Genomic DNA, 22184 nt, shown 5'->3' on the forward strand with positions numbered 1-22184 from the left:
ATAGTTGATGATCCTGAAAACCAAAAGCTAAAATTTAAAGAATTCAGAGTAGGTTAGAGTTCAACTTCCACACGAATATTTTTAATTTCCAACGGAAAAAGTTTGTTTTTACCAGAATACCTTATTTTCTTATTATGTTTTCTTGTACTTTTAAGTCACTTGCAATCTCAACTTTAAAAACTGAAAAACCTGACTGATTTAAAAATAGTATGAGTGTTTGTATATATAGTCAAAGTTTAGTTGTTTCTTCAGAAATTAACATCTATAATTTCTTTATAATTTGCAAATAAGTAGAACATTTTTCATCAACTGTTCGAAAGATTTGAGGTTGTTGATATTGTACTGATTGTTCTTGGTAAAAATCGAACGGATTTTTCTTCGTAATTGATTGTTGAAATTTTTTTCGCGATTTTATTGAACCTTTGCATATCGACAACATCATAATATATTAATACAAAAAGTGCTAAAATTATACAAATTCATTAAAGTTTTGAATAATAAATACCCAAGCTTTTACACGTGTATTTTTTGTTGTACTAATCACCGTGGACATCTACTCTTAAATAAGTTAATTTTGAGAACAACGAGTAAAATATAATTAAATTTATTAAATGAAATTACAGATAAGTTTACTTGAAAGATTGGATCAATTGGAAATTGCATTGATTGGTCAAAAGCGTTTAATTTTGAAATAAACAGTCGAAAAGTTATTAAATCTTGATTCTTATTGATGCTGTAGATTATTTATACATATCAGGAAGTTCATGCAACTTGCCTTAAGGCGAAAATTCACTTATGTTTAGTTTTAATTATTTTGGTAATAGACATGAGTTTAAAATCTGGCTGCACAATTTAAACAAAATTTTTGGAAAAAACCTTTAAGCGACAAAGAGAAACAGGATTTATGTTCCATAATAAATAAAGCTTCATAATAAAAGCAATGTAACGATAGCTATTTTAAAGAGCAAATTAAATAAAAATCTAGATCTTGGAGATAACTTTCTTTAAATCGAAGTGGTCTATTTCAATTCTAAACTAAACTGTTTAATTATATATTTAAAAAAATAACATATAAATACTTACAACAATATAATTCGCTTCAGCAATCCTTTCCGGACCACTTGGAACTTTATCACCACTTGAAAAATCCTCAATTCACAATATACATAGATGAATAAAAAAATATAAAAACACTTTTGTATAAATAGTGCACAACTTAATAATAAATACAATCTATCCTGTATTACAACGGTTGGTTTCTATGATTTGATTTGATTTCTGTAACGATGTTGATCCTCCGCCATCCAGGACTGTTATGAATTTAAGTTTTTCGTCCTATGGCAGCTTCGAGCGCATTTAGTTGATAAACCGGACATTCTTTATTGAATGAATGAGTGGAGTTGTTTGTCATAAATGAAATAAATTAGTCTTTTATGTGTGCGGACTCCTCCGGCCCACATGCACATTGGATAATAACTACCAGTGACTCTATATAAAATACACACAGTAAACACTAAACTAAACACTCTTCTCTTCTCTTCTCTTCTCGACACGAACTATAAGCGCAATATTGAACATTATATATTTTCATATTGAGCTTCTCAAAGTTTTATAGGGATCAGAGGTTTACAACTTATCCAGATATCGAAACCTGGTTCTATATTTAGCTTCCCGTAGGGCAAGTTATAGTAATCGCAAAAAATAGAAAATAAAAATCTTTAAATGTTTTTATGTTTCAGAGGTTTCTGAACATTTTGGCATACCTTATAATTAGAAAAAATGGATATATGTGTATGTCTGAGTGCATGTGAATGTGATTTCGCATTCGTTAGAAAGGTCTCGGGCTCCGCAAGGTTTATAGCTAAGAAAATTAGTGGTGCATGGCATCGTGCCTTAATGCAAATTGCTGAAACTTCACGCACTGTAATTAAAAATTCTAGTAATGACATTAGTAAGAATTATGCTTGGTTAAGTCAACGAGCAATTCTTGCCGCAAAGAATAATGATGTACACGCACTAAATTTCACCATTCAATCAAAAATTGCTTGCGATTTGGTGACATACCAATGATTCCGACTGGTCTTCCGTTTCACTTCAAACGATTGCAATTTCCAGATCGCCTTGCGTTCGCAATAACAAATCGCAAGGCCAATCGCTTAGTGTTTGCGGGATAAATTTCAAATAGATTATTTATAAAATCATTGTTTTTCACATCGGCAGTTATACGTTGCCTGTTCACGAGTTGGAAAACCATCCGCTTTGTTTGTGTTAACGTCAGACCAAAAAACAAAAAATGTGGTTTACCAAAGAGCACTTCAATGAAACGGATAATTTGCGGATTTATTTTCATTTACTTAGAGAAGTTCAACTAAAAAATATTTCATTTTGTAGTCGAAATAGATTCATTACTGTTGTGTAATAAAATCAAATTTTTCCTTTTCAAATATAAAACAAATAAAAAATGTCTTCATCTTTTTCACGAAACCGTCTGGTGGCGAAACGGAGTTCGTCTGGTTTGCTAGTTATATAAGGTAAGGGGCCCAGTTTCTGACCTTTTTAGAGTGACGGTGGAGGTTAAACTATAATAATTAATATAAAACTTAACTTAATGAAGAAAATTATAATTTTATCTATTAGTTTAGGATTTTTAAAATAAAGTAATGTGCATAAAAAAATTATTTGAACTAAATTTATATTTTAAATTGACGTTTTAAAAATTGACATTAAGAGCTCCAGTTTCTGACCCTCAGAATTCTTCGTGTGGCAGTTTCTGACCCTGACCGTAGCCCAATTTCTGACCCTCAAATTTAATCATGATTAGGTTATGAAGTGCTTACTAATTTTAAATAAACTGAAATTATTATTGAAATAAATAAATTAAATATTTATTCTAATAATATACAGTTTGTTAAAATTTAACGTATAAATAGTTCAAGTCTTGTTATAACATATTACACAAACAAAAAAATTAAAATTAATTATTTAAATTACTTGGACTTTTTTTTTATTTAAGAGCTTTTTGTTTCTTTTTTTCTTCAAGTTTTTCTTTTTTAATTATTTTTTCTGCCTCCTTGATGGCTTTATTTTTGGACCTTTCAGCTTTTTTCAATTCTTTTTCTTCTTCTAATTTTCATTTAATTAATTGTAATTGTATAATTGTATAATAATAAAAATATTAGTAAATAATTTAAGCGTTGATAAAACTGACATTTTTTTATTAATTATTTTATCACTTAAAAGATGTATTTACAAGATTTAAATACAATCTTTCATTTATACCAATGAATATTAAATGTAAATTTATCACTTTACTACGAAAAATAGTAAAAAAAATATAAGATAACAATAAATATTATTATTTTTACATTTAATGAACAAGTGACTAAAAACATGTGACAGATAACCTAGTTTTTAGAAGGTTAGAATTGCAGGGTCAACAACTGTGACATACACTTAAAATTGAGCCTAGTTATTGACCCTCAAATTTCAGTAATAAAACTAAATTTAATATGTTTTATAAATATTTTAAAATAAATTTTAATTAATTATTGACTTATTTGCATATTTTTAGTTAGATTTTCGTACTTACATCATAATTAGTGCACGAACTCAATTGTCGTAGCTCCTTACATAAGCTGTTTAGACTAAAGCTAAAAAATGGCTTCCACAGTCACTTTTGGTTTAAACAATTTTTTTTATTTAGTTAATATTTTTTATATTTTTTTAATTGACATTAATGAGGCATAGAATAGATTACTGTCAATTAAGAAAAAAATTATTTTCACATTAAATGTATAGTGTTTTAATTAATTCCAAAAAAAGTTGAAAAGGTCAGAAACTGGGCCAGGGTCAATAACTGGGTCTTTTACCTTATATGTTCAACTATACATTTAGCAAATTTTATAATTTTTAATTATTATTATTATTATCATTATATGCAACTCAGTTGTACTGAGCATAGTCAACATAAAAAATATTACTATATTTTGAAATTAATTATTTAATGTACGCAAAACTTTGCAATAAAATTTAAATATAAACAATACATAGTAAAATATATTATAGAATTTAGGATATTATCGAAATATCAAAATCAATTTAGAAAAACTGGTCTAGCTTTTTTTTATTACCTGTCACATCTTAATATTGGAATATATTTCAGTCTATTTTTTAAGTAAATACTGATAATAGTCTAGATAAATAAGATAAATATTTTTTCTGAATTTCTTTCTCAAGATATCATGAATAGCTTAAAAATTTGTCATATGAGCAGCAGATTTTATTTATGATTATCAAATTACATCACTAGTTCAATCAATTAATAATTTTGTTTTAAATTAACAAATCTGTTACTAAAATCATTGTTATGAAAACGCATTTTATAAGTAAAAGCATGATAATTGATTATTTTTAATAGTTGCACATATAAAAGGTTCAGTTAAATATAAAATAACTATCTCAAGATGTATATAATAATTATTATTATTATAATTAAATAATGATTCTATGTATCAAAGTATTGAGAATCCGCGGCTTGTAGTGAGATAATGATAAAGTTGCGAGAAAAAAATGTAGAGAGACACTATGTGTGAACATAATCTAGTAGTGATGCTTAAAATATATAATGTGACAATGAAATGTATTAAAATTGATAATTTAATTACTCTGCAATTAATAAAAATATATCTATCACTTATATATTATTTCACAAGTTGAGAAATTTCTTTATAGAAAGAAGAAACTCTACAAAATCTTAATTTACTATACCTTTCGAACAGTTTTTGATTTTTTTATAATCGATTCCGAGCTTAAATGTGGACGAAAAGTTTAACACTTTTTTCCAAATTACAAAGAAGCGGCTTGGCAGATAGTTGCACAAATCTGACAAACGATAGTCCTCATTGAGATACATCAAATGGCTTTAAAATTTTTGAAATCGGTTCAGGCGTTTTTGAGCAAATGCCAAAAAAACGATACTAAGTTTTGCAAACTTTGAAGAATTTTTAAAATTATACGACTTGTTGTAGGGCCGTAATATTTTAGTATGATCTATAAGACTATGGTATCTACACACACACACATACATACTTTTTCCAAATATGGTCTCATTCGATTCAGAATGGCTTGAAACGTCGAGAAAACATAAAATTATAGCGAATCGGATTTTTTTTATAAAAACATAAACTTCTCCTTTGGGTAGTTAATAATTTCTAATTCGAAATGTTAAATATCCTAAGTATACTTATATACTGTTTTAGAAATATGCAACCTATCAACGACGGATTTAAATATAAAATATAATTATGTTAAAATTATCTTAAATAGAAAAAAATAATAGGCTTAGATTTTACAAAAAAACACATATTCTTTACAATATGACAAATTATATAATGACTTGTTCGAATAACCATAATTAAAATTTGGTCAAAATATTCACAAAATGTGAATTTTAACTGTTGGAGACCTCTGGTCCTTCATAATATTTTCAATGGCAAACTATCTCCTTTCTCTGGACATATTCGTTAATTTCTATTTAAAAATTTACTTTGTTATGTGGCGTATACAAAGCTTATTTAAAGGGAGGATTAAGTATATTCAACTATACAAATATGATTTTATTATTTTTTCTATTATATTAGCGGTTTAGAACTATTAGTCATGGCGTTTACAAAAGATCGTTTCTCTCAGCCTTGTGTGAAGAAATACTATATAGGGTCACTTCAATAACAATAGTTTAATTTAATCAATTAGATATTTAAAAAAGTAACTAGTTAATTTTATGTTTTAGACTATTTAAGAAATTCTGAATCGTTTGAGATCAAAGTTAGGCTTGATGCGAGCCCAAGTTTTTTCAGAAACGGCTGTACTGATTTCAAAAATTAAAGAGCCATTTGATGAAACTCGATAGGGACTCGCGGTGATTGGTAAAACCGTTTTATTTCAATCTGTATGAAGGTTTTCGAGTAAATCATCAACCGATTTTGAAAATTGAAATATTATATTAGTTTTTTATCCAAAAAAGTATTTTTTTTTTCAAAAATTTAAAATTTTTCAAAAATCTATTTTTTTCAAAATGTTAAAACATTATTAATCTTTTTCCAGCAATTTGCCTTAAGGCTCGATGCTATACACCACTAGTTTATTCTTTATAATATTCTTTTCTTCGAAAGATATCATTTGTAAATCCCGCTGATTAGGTTTTATTAAAGATCGGCTGTGCCGTTTCTTCGTAATTAATTCTTAAAAAAAAATTGACTATAAATTTTATGGTCTAAATCTAATATAGTTATTATATGCCTACGATAAGGGGTTGAATTATAAAAAATCAGCAAAATTTGTAATAATGAACTTAAAATCTACGCAGTTATGTGTTTTGTTCTTGAATAAAAAACATTTTTAGAGCACAAAGTATACTTTATACATTCTATAGAATGAAATGAGTTCAAGAAATTTATTTAATTTACACAATTTAAGGAATTATATAAATTTGTTTCTATTTGAAATATTATTAGCATTCATTAGTTTCCAAACTTAAGCTCACCAGGCAAAATGCCACTTAGAACTATTTTAAAGTATAGCTATCATGGCTATCATCTTTGTCTATTTATATTTTTTATTAGGAATTAGAAATTTTTTGTTTTGGTTAGAATAAATTAATACTTGAATTGGTTAGATCAATTTATCCACCAGTATCTGTAATGGTTCATAATTTACTAAGATTTTTACCCCATGTGCAGTTACGACATTTTTGTTTGTTCGGATTGATGGTTCTTCATTAGATCTAATAATACTTCATTTCCTGAAACATAATAGAGAATTAAGGACAACTATTGCGCTCCTGTCGTGTTTGTAAATTGCATTAATTTAAATGCTCTACAATGTTGTATAGTTGTCGCAAATAGACCAAAAGTGCATTTGGAATAAAAATGGAAAATGGACATTTTTTTCCAGCTTTTCATACTGTTATTCTTACTTGTAGCCCAGTTATTTAAACTTAAATTATGTAATAATATATATATGTATATGTATATATGTAAATACTTATATATTGACACCCATACAACTATAATGACTGGACTATTGTTCTTAGAAATTTTGTCAAAAATTAGAATAAAATATTTATTTTTGTGCTTTTGATGATGCTCTCCAACAGGAGAAGTTTATGTTTTTGCCAAAAATAATAAAACTGAATTCATCTAAAATAATAACTAATATAACTGCCACAAGATACTCAATTCTAGACTAGTAATGGACTTTTAATGTGTCTGGTATAATTAACTTTCCATAGAGTAAGTTATAGTATAGTAATCGCAAAAAAAATCGAAAATGAAAATTTTTATATATCTTTACGTTTCAGAGGTTTCTGAACATTTTGGCATACCTTAGAAAAAAATTGATGTATGTGTGTGTGTGCGGATACAAATTTTCGTCGACGATTTCGGGAACACCGATCAACCGATTTGAATAATTCAAACAACATTCGATTGGTATTGATAGGGAGACGTGCTGATTAGTTTTTGGCGAAGGCAGGTCTAGCCGTTCCGAAGATACGGCGCAAAAAATGCCAAAAACGGCAACTCAGTTTTTAAGAGAACGGAGCGTCCGATTTTAATAATTCAAAAAACATTTTACTTGTATTGACAAGATGAAGAACTGATTAAATTTTTGGGAAGGCAAGACCAGCGGTTATAGACTCTCAATAAAAATAAGTTAAAAAAAACGCCCTTTGGAGGTCAAAAATGATCATAAGACATCAAATTATCTGATAGAGATTTTCATAATGTGTACACATTTTGTGTAAATTTTTTTTGGGTTTCGTACCAAGATTTTTAATTACAGTACGGGAAGTTCCAGCAATTTGCTTTAAGGCACAATGCCATGCACCCCACTAGTTGTGCTTTTGATGTTCTTCAACCGGAGAAGTTTATGTTTTTGTCAAAAATAATAAAACTGAAATCAACTAAAATAATAACTAATTTGAAATATACCTGCCACAAGATACTCAATTTTGGATTAATAATGGACTTTTAATGTGTTTGGAATGATTAATTTTATTTTTGAATTAAAATTTATTAAAAATTAATGAATTAAAAGACTCTTAAATGAGGCAATACTAATCCTCTTAATTCTTTCTGGTATTTATTCGCTAAAATCTTATTATAATATTAAATGTTGATGATATAATTAATATTGACTTTAATCTGTAATAATAAAGTATAAATATTTATTTTAAATTAGAATAAATAAGTAGACTAGACTTATTTTTTTATTCAGGGTAGTTTTACATCATGGCTTCCAGGATAATCTTTATCGATATAATTCCAGCGGTAATTTAAACAAATCTCGTACCTGAGAAACATGCTATAACTTAGTTCTTTTAAAACAGTTATGAAATTATTTATAATTTTTATTTATTACAATTTTTCATTTAACAAATGACAAACCCTAGTTATTTTTTAAATAATGAGCGCATTTATCGTAAATATCGAATCTGTGGTGTGGCATATTTAACGTTTCGTAGTGTTACCACAACAGCGGCGTTGCCTGAAGAAACTGTCAAGAGCAATATCTCCTTATCTCAAATTAATATTTTGTTTAATTCCCTTGTGTTTTATATAAATTAGTAAACGAAATTAATTAATTTTCTGAGTTAAAAACTTTAGCTTTCCAAGAGAGATGATTTAGAATCCTTGCGATGAATTTTAATCGAAGTTTTCGCTTGTTTGTAAATATTGTGTCACACAAGAAATTGTCAGCTGTGCAATGTGAAAATCTAAAAATTTTCACGATCAATTAAGAAGGATCAATCTGTCACTACGATTGTACAAAATTCACAATGCCGTCAAAAAAGAAGAAATATAATGCGCGCTTTCCAGCGGTATGTTGCATCGTAATACAGAAATATTGAAACAAATATCAGAATGTGCATATGCTTTATAATCATTTTAGGGAAGGATCAAAAAAATCATGCAAACTGATGAAGAAGTAGGAAAAGTCGCACTTGCTGTTCCTATTATCATCTATATCCTTTTTCAATAATGAATCAATAGCGTAATAGAATTGTCTTTCAAAACATAAACCTTATAACGAGTACGAGTGATATTTGAAGAACTCATCTGTTCATAAGATTCATTAACATTTATAACTACAGCCTAATTATTAATTTGTTTCATAGATATTATTTTATCCAAAACCGTATAAGCCTTAATAATGCTTACCTAGAACATTGGAACTTTTTGTGGAATCACTGTTGAAGAAAGCCATGCAAGTAACAAATGCAAAAAATGCCAAAACCTTGAGTCCTTCACATATGAAACAATGTATTTTGTCAGAAAGTCGTTTTGATTTTCTAAAAGACCTTGTTGAAAAAATACCAGATGTATCAACAGTGGAAGAAGTTTTTGATCCTGTACCACATAACAATGAAGCAGTACAAAAAGTTTCAAACTCTTTGCCCGAACACAATTATGCTAGTCGGATGCCTATTCCTAAAGTATCTGGAAATGGCACTGAGCACATCAAGCCATTAGATCTAGCAACAACAAATTCTACCGAAATTGCACATTGTTCGTCTGGTCCAAATTTTTATAAGGATTTGTCAAATTCACCTTCTTACACTCCAAATTCTGTTATACAGTATGGATCTAGACAGCAGAATAACAAACATACACTTCCCACCAATAACATAAGCCACACACCACCAAAATTAGCAAAATTAGATACAAGTCAAACAAAAGCTTTAAATAGTCCTTGTACTGTGGTCACAGATGCCCAACCCGTTTTTCATTTGGATTTATCACAGAATTCGTATAATAGTCCTACTACCTCTACAAATCAGGTTGCAACTGGAAGTTCTCCAATGTTTCATATAGATTTAACAAAATATAATTCCCATAATCCGCCTCCTCTAGTACCAATCACTGATAAAAAACAAATGCACCCATTATATAGTTCAAAATTTTCATCGGCCAATTCTAATGAAGAGCTTGATGAAGATTATGATAACTAAGTATCTGAAATTGTGTACTTGGAAATGTAAAAAACACTTGATGTAATTGAAATTTAATTTATACATATATGTTTTGATGTTAGACTGCAGAAGATGATATAATCTTGGCACAATCATATAGTTTCCAAATCATAGATTTTTTTCTAATTACATAAACCAACCTATGAAGATTTTCCCATTTTTTTGTGTTTTTGTAAAAGAACATGTATTCAATGATTGAAACTACAATTTTTTTTCTATTATCAATTCCAAAAAATTATAGTTATACCGATCTGAAGAGTTTATTTTTTATATTTATTTACATAATGATTTTAAAGTTTGAGTAAAAGTATGTACTTTAGCACATTACGACATAATATATTTTGCTCATTAAATATTTAACCACAAACTAAAATAATTCTTCTAGGTTTGGACTATACTACGAATTGGTAATTTTCAATGTAATATTGGCAATAAAAGTTACAGAGCAATATTTTGAATATAAGAAATAGAAAAATATTTTTGTATTTTGTTTGTATTTGCACTTAAGATCAACATGTTTTGTAAGAATGAATTAAGATTGAGTTATAGATATTGTATATAATATAAAGATAGATTGTGGATGTATAGTAATATTCCTTGGAAATAAATTTCAAAACCCATATAATTAGCTTTTTTAATTGTTTGCTATTAAATATTTTGCTTATAATAAAGCGACTACTTTACATAATTGCTTTGAGCAAAGTAAAAATTTTCTTTATTAATAACTTATTTATTAATCAAAAGTACATTAAATCAAACCATGGTAATAATTTAATTTGTTATCAGAGGATAGAATAAATAGGGAAGTATTACAATATGGAATGAATTATTTTAACACTACACAATTTTCCTAATTTATATTTTCAAGGCAGACTCAAGGCACATTTTGTTATATAATTTAGCTATATACAGTTTTATTTATTAATAATTTATTGTAATTTTTGCATTTATATATATAATTACACATATGGTGCAAACTCTCAACAATCTTATTTCACCAAACGCACAAAAATAAAACTAGAAATTTCATTAATATTATATCATATATAAATACTTCTATAAGTACATATATATAACAAATTGATATTAACATATGGCATAAATGTAAATTTTTAGTCAAATTTATTTTTGCCAAAAATATGGAGGATATCTAACATATTTACACATTCATTCTTGACTTAAATTACTAAGTGTAAATAAATTTAATCAAATATTTGCAAGTAAACAGTACGGTAACAAAGTTGTCATTTTTTCAAACAGTACTTGATTTAATTTTTTTTTAAATACAGATTTAATTAGTTAAATATTTTAAATATATGAATAATTATAATTAATGGTTTTATGGATCACCAAAAAAATATATATATTCCACTTAGATAACATAATTTTTATAAAAATAATGGCGCTTTTCTGGATTTTACTTTCTTTTCTCTTCACATTTACATTATAATTAATAAAGTACTATACTTATTGCATATATTGTGTAATTTTGAAGCAAAAAACCTACGTAACAGATTTCTTCTTAAGAATATATGATTAGAAAATGTCATTTTTTCTAGTATTCTTTTCAGGTCATTTTTCAATACTATAATATTTCAAAATAAAACAAACAAAATAATTTATTCTAGTCAAGCACGTATTAGAATATTCCTAAACTATTATAGTTCTAACAATTAAATTATCAACTAATTTCGTTTCCTTCATACAGACTTTCACATACTTCTAAAAGCCTGAGTACAGGGCTGATATTATAAGGAAACAGTGACCGGGACACAAGTCGAGCAATTTGCAGTCTCAGACGAATTAGAACTGACATGGTTTCATCTAGACCATTTTGATTGTTATGTTCATGACATGTCATTACAAATTTAGACCAATTCCGTCTTACATATTTTAAAAAACGTAATAGATATAATAGGAAGCATGTTTCATTGTTGACCAGATAATCTAGTAATATATCTGGATCATGAGAAACTATGTTCAAAAATTCTATAAAAAAGCTGACAGGGTTTAACATAGTTGCAAGGTCAGGAAATACTGCATTTCTGTACAAAATTCCTACTGTTGTATCTAAAGTACAAACCATAGCTTCGATTAAGTAATCATCTTGGTCATTAAACAAATGCACTAATATCTTGGAAAAACTGCTTTCTGGATGAAAGTCTAAGGTATTTTTAATAAACACTTCAAGCTTCTTCAATACATCTCTAATTGACCTCTCAATGAGTTGCATATCTTGAAAAACATCAAAATCAGCGCTGTCTATGCTAGAATCAGATGTGTCACTCCGCGTTTCTTTAACCGTTACAGCTACAGATTTTAGAACTAACAGCACCATTTTCTGCAACAGTGTACGATCAATTGTGTTTATAGGCTCAGGATCATTAATATCAGGTAATTCGGTTGTTGTTAATGATCCATTAATGTATGTTCGAGGAATACCTTGATAACCAACAAAGCCTACTGAATTTTCTACCAGTTTTAAGGGTAAACCATCTAAAATTCGAAAGTCTTTTACATAGCGTACAATCAAATGTGCTAAGGAGCATGTTTCTTCAGGTAACATGTCTTGTAAAGCCAATGTACTACCATAGCACAGTACTTCATTAAATAACGATAGCAATTGCTTGTATACAATACTGGATAATGATGGGTTGAGTATTACAACAAAATTTTCTAAATGAGCATAAAATGGCCTCGTTTCAATAACGGACAAATTTGCTTTAACACTTATTATATTCTCCCACAAACTCAAAAAAGTTAATACACAATTCTCAGCATTTTTAATATCCATATGCTGAATTAATAATGATCTAATATTATTTACTAAATCGGGCCATTTGTTTTCTAAAGTTTTTATTGCTAAACATTTAATATGTGTAGTGTCGAAGCTTTCTGAGTCCTTAAGCTCAACTGAATGACAATTTGTCATTTCAATACTCGGTACATTTATGGGATCTTCTTCTGGAATAACATTGTTACAACAAATTGGTGATATCCGATCAACTTGCATTGAATTTTCATAATTTGATGATGTTGATGGTTGATTAATGTCTTCTTCAACATTATTGTCATAAGCTGAATCATCTAGGGGATGTTGGTCAATGTCTTTCCACTCTACAACTCTTTTAATAATTTCTAAACTAAATATAATTTTGCGCACTGCTAAAAAATCTAGTCTCTCAAACATAAATAAAGCTTCAACTATTTTTTGTAACCATTGCACATCCATATTATCTTTAGCAATAATTAGAAAACTTGATAATACTCTGCTGGCTAGAAATGACACATATTTGTTATCAATATCACCTAAATTTATAACTTCTTCTATTAAATTATGTTCATTACGAATAATAGCATCACATAAGTCCATCACCCGCGCACATATAACACCCTTTGTATTTTGTTTAAGATACACATCGAATAGTAATTGAACATTGGACAAAAATTGAAGAATATTTGTTGTGGGCCATTTGGAGAGTATGGTATTTTGCACAGTGCCATTTTCATCTAATGTGTAATGCCCTTCAAATGGTTTGCGCAATGTTTTTTCAGTAACAAAGCACAGACATTGTTTTGTTAAATTAATTTGGAATAAATATAACTCTCTGTTCTCAGCATATCTTGCTCCTGACTGAACATCCACAGTCCTAATGCTCATACAATCAGTTTCATCTTTATCTGGTGGTGATGCATCTGATATATCAGGCCCATGATCTAAGTCTATTCTTTGTTTCTTTTTAACTGGCTGATCGTGTGTCGCCATATTATATTCCCGGGGACTGGAGAATTTTTTATTTTGTTGAACCATGGATATCAATTTTAGAATAAACAGCAGTAGTAAAAAATCCTTTTATATTTGAATATCAGGAAAATGTTCTTGATTTTACAAATGGCAGGCACATACTTGTTGCTAAAGACAGGTAGCAATTACACACATTCTTTTGCATTGTGATATATTGTGAAAGCATTTTTCTACAAATCTGTTTGCGTGTAGCTCTTCACAGTTTTAATATTTCACTTCCATTGTAAATATCACAAATCTAAAATACAGATATAAATAAATTTTAAAACGATTAGTATATTTCATTGGAGTATGCTAATAATTGTCTATGTAAGCACTCCAAATTTGTTTTCGAAAGTTTCTTACGTAAATAAATCGTAGATTAGTGCCAATAAGACTAAATCCAAACATTCTTGATTACTTGCACAATGTAAACATATTTGTATTTACTTAAAATTATCAATGAATATAATGTGTATAAAATGTAATTCCGCCATTTTGATTCATTTTATGACGCTCAAATACACATAAATAAAGTTAGATTGGTAACTCAGGTCTAATTTTATTATTTATTAATTATGATTTTATGATTTATTATTTTATGATTTCTGTTGTATTTTTCAACTTTAAACATGTGATATATTAATTTAAATAAAAAATAATATTGTTACACAATTCAAAGAATAAGATCTGAAAAAAAATACTTGTGGGTTATTCAAATCAGTCTTGTAGTCAATGAGTTGTCGTTCATATATAATCGACAATAAATATTTAACAATTAATTTAATAAGAAGAAATATAGTAGAGATAACAAAATATTAATTAATCATATCAATATACTAGCATACCAAAACATCTTATCAACTTTATCTATTCCCTTATTTTGATCCTAATTTGTATATTGGTATATAAATTAATGGGTATATATGGGTATATATATAATTGCAGTAATAAGTGAAAAATATATTATTTGTTCAATTCCTTTGTATTTATTTTAAATGTTTATTTTAATCATTTTTTCAGAAGCGCCACATGTATGTTGTGAAACTAACTTGTACTATCAGCATATTCGTATTTTGATGCAGTGTCATATCTTTTCAGAATGTTTTGTTTATGGCTCTAATGGTCTGCTGAACCAGAATGTTGTGTGATGACTGACGTAATGTTTTTGCAAATGAACGAAAGAAATTTATTTGAAATAATCAAATATCAAAATTGAATAGTATTCAATAAATTAAATGCAAAAATTTTCAAAATGGCATAGGTAGGACGAATGTCGTTATAGTGATGTATACGTACAGTGCTCGAAATATGTGTTCACAATTTCTAATATTCATTTTGGGTTATATGTTTTCTACTGTCATAAGTTTTCAAAAATTTACTTATTGATTTGTTTACTTGATGTTTTAAAAGTATATTTCAATAATATATATTGAATATATTGTTGGGATATTATTTATTGTAAATACAACTAAGTACGTAACATAAATATCTCAAGGTTTCGTGTCCTAATTAAGTGATCTGTCATTACATTTTTATTGCTACTGTATGGCACATTTATTACATCGCTGACATTCTTGTTTTCATCATTGGAATATAATTTTATTTTTGTTAGTGTCATGTGTTATAAGTTAAAGAGAAACGAAGTGCTGTGAAAATAAATTTTCTTTTTCAGGTGGAAAGTAAACGCAATAAAAAATAAAAAAAAATGTTAACGTGTATATCATAAAAAAATCAAAAGAAATGACAAGGTCTATACAAGTTTTACATATTCCAATTTCTGAAAACATTTCCTAGTGAAGTTCAAATCACAAATCTAGTTTTGATATCGAATATGTTTAGTATTTAGCCCTACTTAATAGTTTAAATAGCCCCATATATGTTGTCCCTATTTCTTTATGATGAGTGCTTCTGAGAAAGATCACATTTATCCGGATAAGTGGGTTTGTGAATATTGCACATTTGAAAATTATGCATCATCATTGAAGTGTACAATGTGCCGAGGATCAAAGCCTCTGCTGAATGAAGACATATTTCGATTGAGTCCTGTGACTGAGTCCTCAAGCAATTTACCTGGGTAAGTATCTTCACATATATTATATATGTATAATAAATTATGGTTTGTCATTCATATTTTTTCTATTTTATTTTATTTGCAGGCTTGCTATAGGCTCAGCTGAATCTCCTTATTCTGACAAATGGTCCTGCACAGCATGTACATTTCTAAATTGGCCCCGAGCTCAAACTTGCGTTCAATGCAACACCAAGAAAAGTACAAAATTCTTATCAGATTTTAAGCATTTATATTCATGAATAATACGCATTATTCATTTTCAGGTACAAATTTTGAAAATCATGAGCCTTTACGAATGCATCAAAATTCTGATCTAGCACAAGCCATGATTATAAATCAACCAAAAAAAAATAGCTCATTAAATTTAAGAAGTCGTACTACAAGCCCTATAAATAATGATGATTCTCAAATGAAATGGTCTTGCCCTGTAAGTAGTTTATATTAATTTAATGTTTAGATTTTGTTTCTAGCAAAAGAAGATCATTTAATATAATGTCTTTATTCTCTGTTAAATTAGTAATTTAAGCATTCATTTCAGGTGTGTACATATGAAAATTGGCCAAAAAATTTAAAATGTACAATGTGTGGTACACAGCGTTCAAATGTAAATAGTAGCTCAATTATTAACAAAGACCAACAGGGCTTGCGAATAATATCACCAAATAAAAATCCTAATTGTACTATAACTAGCCAAGCACATTCAAGAAATAATTCTAACGGGAGTATTATTGCAACTAGCTTGCCTTCACCTGAAAGGGATCAAGCTGCTGCTTTAAATAATACTATAAATAAATTCAGTGGTAGTAATGCCGCTTTATCATCAGATGACTGTTCTGGCAATAATATGATTATCAAGAGGCATAGTTCTAGAATGGGTAAGATGTTAAATAAATATGTATTATAATATATAAACTATAATAAAACTCCAAAGAGTTGAAATTACATTAATAGTAAGTATTGACTGATTTATTTTAAAAATTAATGAATTATACTATTTTTTGGATGAATAATGTTTATATTGATGAATTTGGAATTTTGAATTTTATGACAAATATTTATTTTAAGGCTGTAATGAGGGAGGAACACAGAATATTGGTCAGAATGCAAACAACTGTGAATTGGAAAGAAGATTACGCCAATTGAGACGGCAAGCTGACTGGAGTTGGTTAAATGCATGTTTAGGTAAAGTAACTTCTAACTTAAAATTATGAGTCTTTTTCACTAAAAGTAATTAATGCTTTATTTCTAAAGTTAATTTTTGTCTACAGGCGTGCTAGAAGGTGATATAAATCCAGTAGAGGCATATATCTCATCTGGAGGTGACCCAACAAGGCAATTAACAGCTAATGAAGTAGCTCTTTTAAATAGAAGTTCTGCATTTGATGTTGGTCATACTCTCATACATTTAGCTATTAGGTAAACATTTTTATTTAAAAGTTTTCATAAAATGATGGCATTTCAAAACTTCGTAATTAATTAAAATCAGATTTTTGTAATATTTTTTTTATATTTTTGTATTAGATTTCACAGAGAAGACATGTTAGCAACTTTGTTATCACAAATATCAGGTTCTGGATCCGGTATAAAAAGAGTTCCATCATATGTTGCTCCTGATTTAGCTACTGATATCAGACGACACATAGCTGGTACTGTAAGATTAAGGAAAGGAGCCTTTCCTTGCAGTTTCATCACAGAACATGCAACTTTTGCATTGCCTGCAGGTTTTTATTTCAAATCAAATAAATATCATATTATTTTTTATTTAATTAATTAAGTTCAGCATGAATGATATTTGTAATATGTAATTAATATCAATTGAAATGAATCAAATAAAATAATTTGAAGGAATTGTATTAACAATTTTTTTAAGATATTGAAGAGTTGCCTACATCAGTGCAGGAGCAACTGTTTGAAGAGTTGCTTGATAAAGACTCACAGCAGCAATTAGAATCTGCACCACCTGCTCTTAATTGGTCATTGGAAGTAACAGTTAGATTAGGTGAGTGTATGCCATAACTTCATTTGTAATTTTGTATTTTTAAATTTCTTCAATATATCATTATCTATTTATACAATATGTGTTAGGTTCTCGGTTGTATGCATTGTGGAATAGATCTGCCGGAGATTGCTTGTTAGATAGTGCAATGCAAGCTACTTGGGGTGTTTTTGATCGTGATAATACATTACGCAGGGCGTTAGCAGACAGTTTGCATCAAGCTGGTCATGTGTAAGTTTTTAAATTAAAGTATGTTATTATGTAGTAAAACATTTAATATTCTTTAGGAATATAAAATATAGAATAAATAATTAATTATCAATATGATATTCACATAATTAATATTTTGTGAGTCTCGTTTAGATTTTTTCCTCGCTGGAAAGAATATGAAAAATCTCAAGCATCACTAATGCATTTCTCATTGGATGAATCCCAATGGGAAGATGATTGGGCTGCTTTGCTATCATTGGCCAGTCAACCTGGTAGTTCGCTTGAACAACTGCATGTGTTTGCACTAGCTCATGTTCTAAGAAGACCTATAATAGTGTATGGAGTAAAGTATGTGAAAAGTTTTAGGGGTGAAGCTTTGGGATATGCTAGATTTGAAGGTAAGGTATAGCTACTTTAATATACTAATAATTTTGAAATTTTTATTTGATGTTCTGCTATTCTTATCGCTTTTAATATTTTTTCTGACTTGTTCAGGTGTATATCTGCCTCTACTATGGGATCAGTCATTTTGCATCAGATCCCCAATAGCCTTAGGCTACACTCGTGGCCATTTCACAGCTTTAGTTACAATGGAGCCTTATTCGAGACTAGAAGATAGAGATGCTGATCAAGAAATAACATTCTTGCCATTAATGGACCACGAAAGAAAAATGCTACCTGTTCATTTCCTGACGCAAGCTGAGGTAATTAATTAATATGTGATGTACTCAATCCTGCATGAATAAAAAAAAAATTAAATAAATAATGTATATTGAAGTTATAAGTTTTGATTTTGATTTTGATATTTTTTAGACTGGAAGGGAAGAAAGCATTCTACGCCAATGGTTAGATGTATGTGTCACAGAAGGTGGTTTACTGGTAGCACAACAGCGTCTTCATAAACGACCTTTGCTCGTTGCTCAAATGTTAGAAGAATGGCTCAATCACTATCGTAGGCTTGCGTAAGTATATTATCTTGTTAATTGTAATGATGAAGTTTAGTAATATAATTCTTGTTTCATCTTCATTGTAATGGTTAAAAACTTTATTATAATATTAAATTTACTACCAAATGAGATTAAAATAATAAGTCATAAAATATGTGTAATTTAATCTATTTATATAATATTAATGATGTTTTAGGCAAATAAATACTGCTCCTTTTACAAGTGCTCCCTTACTTCAAGGCTATTCTAGTGATGGGGATACAGATGAGGAATAAAAATAGCTTACAACAAAATGAAATCCAATCACAAACACTAATAAGGTATTGTTTCTACCTTTGAACACAAATTAATCACAAATTGTGCAAAAATTATCACGTTAATACTAAAAAAAAAACATAAACACTAAATAAAAAATATATATATAAATAGCAGCTCTAATAAGTTTATTTATATAATCAAAAATATATTTATTTTATGTAATTTATTTTCCAAATACTATATTTGTAGGATTTAAAAGTATATTAATATTATTGGAAAATATATATCAAGATGTTTTAAGTTTTGTACATAATATAAATTTGATATATTTAATTATTATACGTATTTATTAAAGAATTTATAAATCATTTTATAGGTATTTAGATGAGATTCGGTATACTTTAATATATTATTATAGCAAAGAACGAAAGATTTGTTTTATTTGAGATATAAATGATCTAAATTTTTGTGCAAGGAATTTGAGCTACATTTAGAATAAATAATATTTTCTTTAATGGATGCATTACTTTAGGCAATAATAAGTGTTAGATTTCTTGAAAAAAAAAAACAAATCATTTGAATTAAAAAGAGAAAGCTTCATTGTTAAAAGCTTTTACATTAAATCTAAGCACATTTCATCATTAAAATGATCATTATTCAAGTTATCTAACACTAATTTATTCCTATTGTGATGTAGGTCTACTGATAATATTAACATTTTTACTTGTACAAGTAATATTGAATATCAAATTTAATTTATATTTGAACCAGTAAAATTGAATATAAAACATGTGTTATTAGGATAATAAAACTAATATGATCATGCAATGCCAAAAATATATTCACTGTGCAATAAGAAATTTAATTTGATGCATTGTAAAAAAAATAATTAATTTTTACAAATAAAGTATGTACTAAGGAAAATACTTTGCATTCACAGATTGAATACACCACTAAATTATTATAAAACATAAAGACACTGAATTTAGAAAGTTAATAATGTAATTATAAGAAAACAATCAATATTTCCATTATATCTAAATTTTAAGAAATAACAAATATAGTTCAAAGACAAAAAAGTAGATAATGTATTGTTAAATAACTTAATGCCACAATTTGCAATGTGCTTATTTAAATTTCATTACATATACTTACACAATATTATTGAAGAATACTATTGAAACTTTAAGAATACAAGAGGAATACATATTTTAATAAAATGTTGAATATAGTACTAAAAATAATAGAAGCAAAATTATTAATAATTGCAGTAGTTATAAATAGAAATTTCAAACACATTAAAATTAGTTATAATTTTGAATCATAATGGATATTATTTTTAATATCTGTACTTAATCTTTTTTATGTTCCACGTCATTAAACATTGAAAAATATTGTATGTGGCTTAATAGCACTAGTAAATGCATAATTTTTAAGTTTTTAATGTATTTCTTGTTAATATTAATGATATTAATTACTGTAAATTGGCAGTAATCATTTTCTATTCTTAAAATATTATATCGGACTGTTGTTAAATTTTATTCTATAAATTTAATTATGAAATTATTATTCTATGGCAATAATAGAGAATATATTTTATTCTCTTTATTTAGATTAAACAATATTTTATTGTTTATTAGGAGACCAGTCATCTATCATCAACTTAAACATTTCACTGTGATCTTAATGAAAACAATAGAGAATTGTTTTATATGTGCTTATAAAATAAATATGAATATTACTTTATTATATTTAAAACATTTAAAAATTGTGAAATTATTTATATGTAACTGCAAATCTGAGAATATAATTAAAAATATGTGATAAAAATAGGCTAAAGAACTAATTATGATTTTATATAAGTTATTGTTATATCTACTATTTGTCTTTAATTACTATTAATATTTCTTTCTCATGATATTCTAGTTTTTATAAAAATTTAGTTCGATATTATATTAATCATTCAAATATTTAAATTTACAAGCCATAGTGGATTTATATGTTATTGAAGATACTGTTGAATTCGGTTATTTAAATAGATAACTAATACAGAAATATATAAAACGTGCATTTTAATTATTCATGATAATGCTGATTTGGTTAAATTTTTATTTATACAAGAATCTGTTTTTCATAAAAATCATTTTGACCATATAGTAATTCATTGTATAATATTTTCATTAAAGAATATTCTTTATTCTTTATCATTTTTTCATATTTTTATATCCTAAAATGACATGCAATTGGTATATGTATATAAATGTAAAAGCCTAAAATTTGTAAACTAGATTTGTACACTCAATTTTTGAATTTCGCGCGAAGGTTTGACATAAGATTAATCAAAATGGCCGCCACATGACAATTACTTTAACTCATTGCACTGAGTGTATGGGGATCGTATTTTGGGCTCGCCCATCACCATTTTCAGATTTTCAGTACTACTCAATCGCGAATATACGATAGGCATTTGTGCGAGATAATTGATTATTGTGTGAAATTTATGTGAATAAATCTGTGAACCGCTCTGTAGGTTACGATTTGTGTTCAATGTTAAAAGAAATGTGCAAACAGTGAATTCAGATCTGTACAAGTGACATTTGCATTTAACAAATATGGGTAAGCGCCGGTTTAATTAGATATGTAACTTCTGTATTAGATGTTTTAATAAATCCTAATTTTTATATATTAAAATTGAGTTATTATATATTTCTGGAACCAGAAATGATCTTAAATGATATGCTGAAATAATTATCATTAGTAAATGATAAATTCTATAAATAAACTTCATCATAAATTGCATTCTTTATGATATCAATAGACACTTGTGATATTAAAAAAGTGAAATTTAATTAATAACGTCTGCAAATATCTCCACCTTTATTTGC

At 27.5% G+C, this 22184-nt stretch overlaps 4 protein-coding genes across 5 annotated transcripts in view; 3 read left to right on the forward strand and 1 right to left on the reverse strand.

Moving 5' to 3' along the window:
- Nucleotides 1-19467, forward strand: part of LOC113372485 (ubiquitin thioesterase trabid) — a 43194-nt gene extending 23727 nt beyond the window's left edge. Inside the window, exons 2-14 of the mRNA XM_026612822.1 lie at nt 15490-15891; nt 15974-16086; nt 16152-16315; nt 16427-16763; nt 16954-17070; nt 17157-17304; nt 17410-17609; nt 17759-17887; nt 17974-18115; nt 18248-18492; nt 18590-18798; nt 18908-19056; nt 19238-19467. Coding sequence (XP_026468607.1) covers nt 15713-15891; nt 15974-16086; nt 16152-16315; nt 16427-16763; nt 16954-17070; nt 17157-17304; nt 17410-17609; nt 17759-17887; nt 17974-18115; nt 18248-18492; nt 18590-18798; nt 18908-19056; nt 19238-19316 — 2211 coding nt within the window. The 5' untranslated portion in view covers nt 15490-15712 and the 3' untranslated portion in view covers nt 19317-19467. The remainder of the gene's footprint in view (nt 1-15489; nt 15892-15973; nt 16087-16151; nt 16316-16426; nt 16764-16953; nt 17071-17156; nt 17305-17409; nt 17610-17758; nt 17888-17973; nt 18116-18247; nt 18493-18589; nt 18799-18907; nt 19057-19237) is intronic.
- LOC113372511 lies at nt 8564-10021 on the forward strand. Its single transcript, XM_026612852.1, has 3 exons — nt 8564-8878; nt 8950-9022; nt 9219-10021. The coding sequence occupies exons 1-3, from the start codon at nt 8837-8839 to the stop codon at nt 10007-10009; spliced, it is 906 nt and encodes a 301-aa protein (XP_026468637.1). The 5' UTR covers nt 8564-8836; the 3' UTR covers nt 10010-10021.
- Nucleotides 11449-14289, reverse strand: LOC113372494 (protein lines). 2 transcript variants are annotated; one of them, XM_026612841.1, is made up of 4 exons: nt 14181-14289; nt 13106-14073; nt 12486-12973; nt 11449-12404 (listed from the first exon to the last, which is right to left on the reverse strand). In XM_026612841.1, exons 2-4 carry the CDS (start codon nt 13839-13841, stop codon nt 11712-11714), a joined length of 1917 nt encoding a protein of 638 aa, XP_026468626.1. In that variant the 5' UTR covers nt 13842-14073; nt 14181-14289; the 3' UTR covers nt 11449-11711. The 2 variants fall into 2 exon arrangements, with proteins under 2 accessions (XP_026468626.1, XP_026468619.1); XM_026612834.1 differs by having other exon boundaries at nt 11449-14073.
- Nucleotides 19468-21678: 2211 nt separating the features above from the next.
- LOC113364223 (actin-binding LIM protein 2) overlaps nt 21679-22184 on the forward strand; it is a 36610-nt gene continuing 36104 nt past the window's right edge. Inside the window, exon 1 of the mRNA XM_026606715.1 lies at nt 21679-21915. Coding sequence (XP_026462500.1) covers nt 21912-21915 — 4 coding nt within the window. The 5' untranslated portion in view covers nt 21679-21911. The remainder of the gene's footprint in view (nt 21916-22184) is intronic.

Source organism: Ctenocephalides felis, unplaced genomic scaffold (assembly GCF_003426905.1).
Source record: "Ctenocephalides felis isolate EL2017-DRISC unplaced genomic scaffold, ASM342690v1 CF-g0.4_SCAFFOLD_00845, whole genome shotgun sequence".
Lineage (NCBI taxonomy): Eukaryota > Metazoa > Arthropoda > Insecta > Siphonaptera > Pulicidae > Ctenocephalides > Ctenocephalides felis.

Bases quoted from the DNA above. Each gene is read 5' to 3' on its own strand.
- LOC113372511 (XM_026612852.1), top strand. From the start codon at position 8,837: ATGCCGTCAAAAAAGAAGAAATATAATGCGCGCTTTCCAGCG. The intron at 8,879-8,949 runs GTATGTTGCATC...TAATCATTTTAG, and splicing joins ATAATGCGCGCTTTCCAGCG to GGAAGGATCAAAAAAATCAT. The intron at 9,023-9,218 runs ATATCCTTTTTC...AATAATGCTTAC, and splicing joins TGCTGTTCCTATTATCATCT to CTAGAACATTGGAACTTTTT.
- LOC113372494 (XM_026612834.1), bottom strand. From the start codon at position 13,841: ATGGTTCAACAAAATAAAAAATTCTCCAGTCCCCGGGAATATAATATG.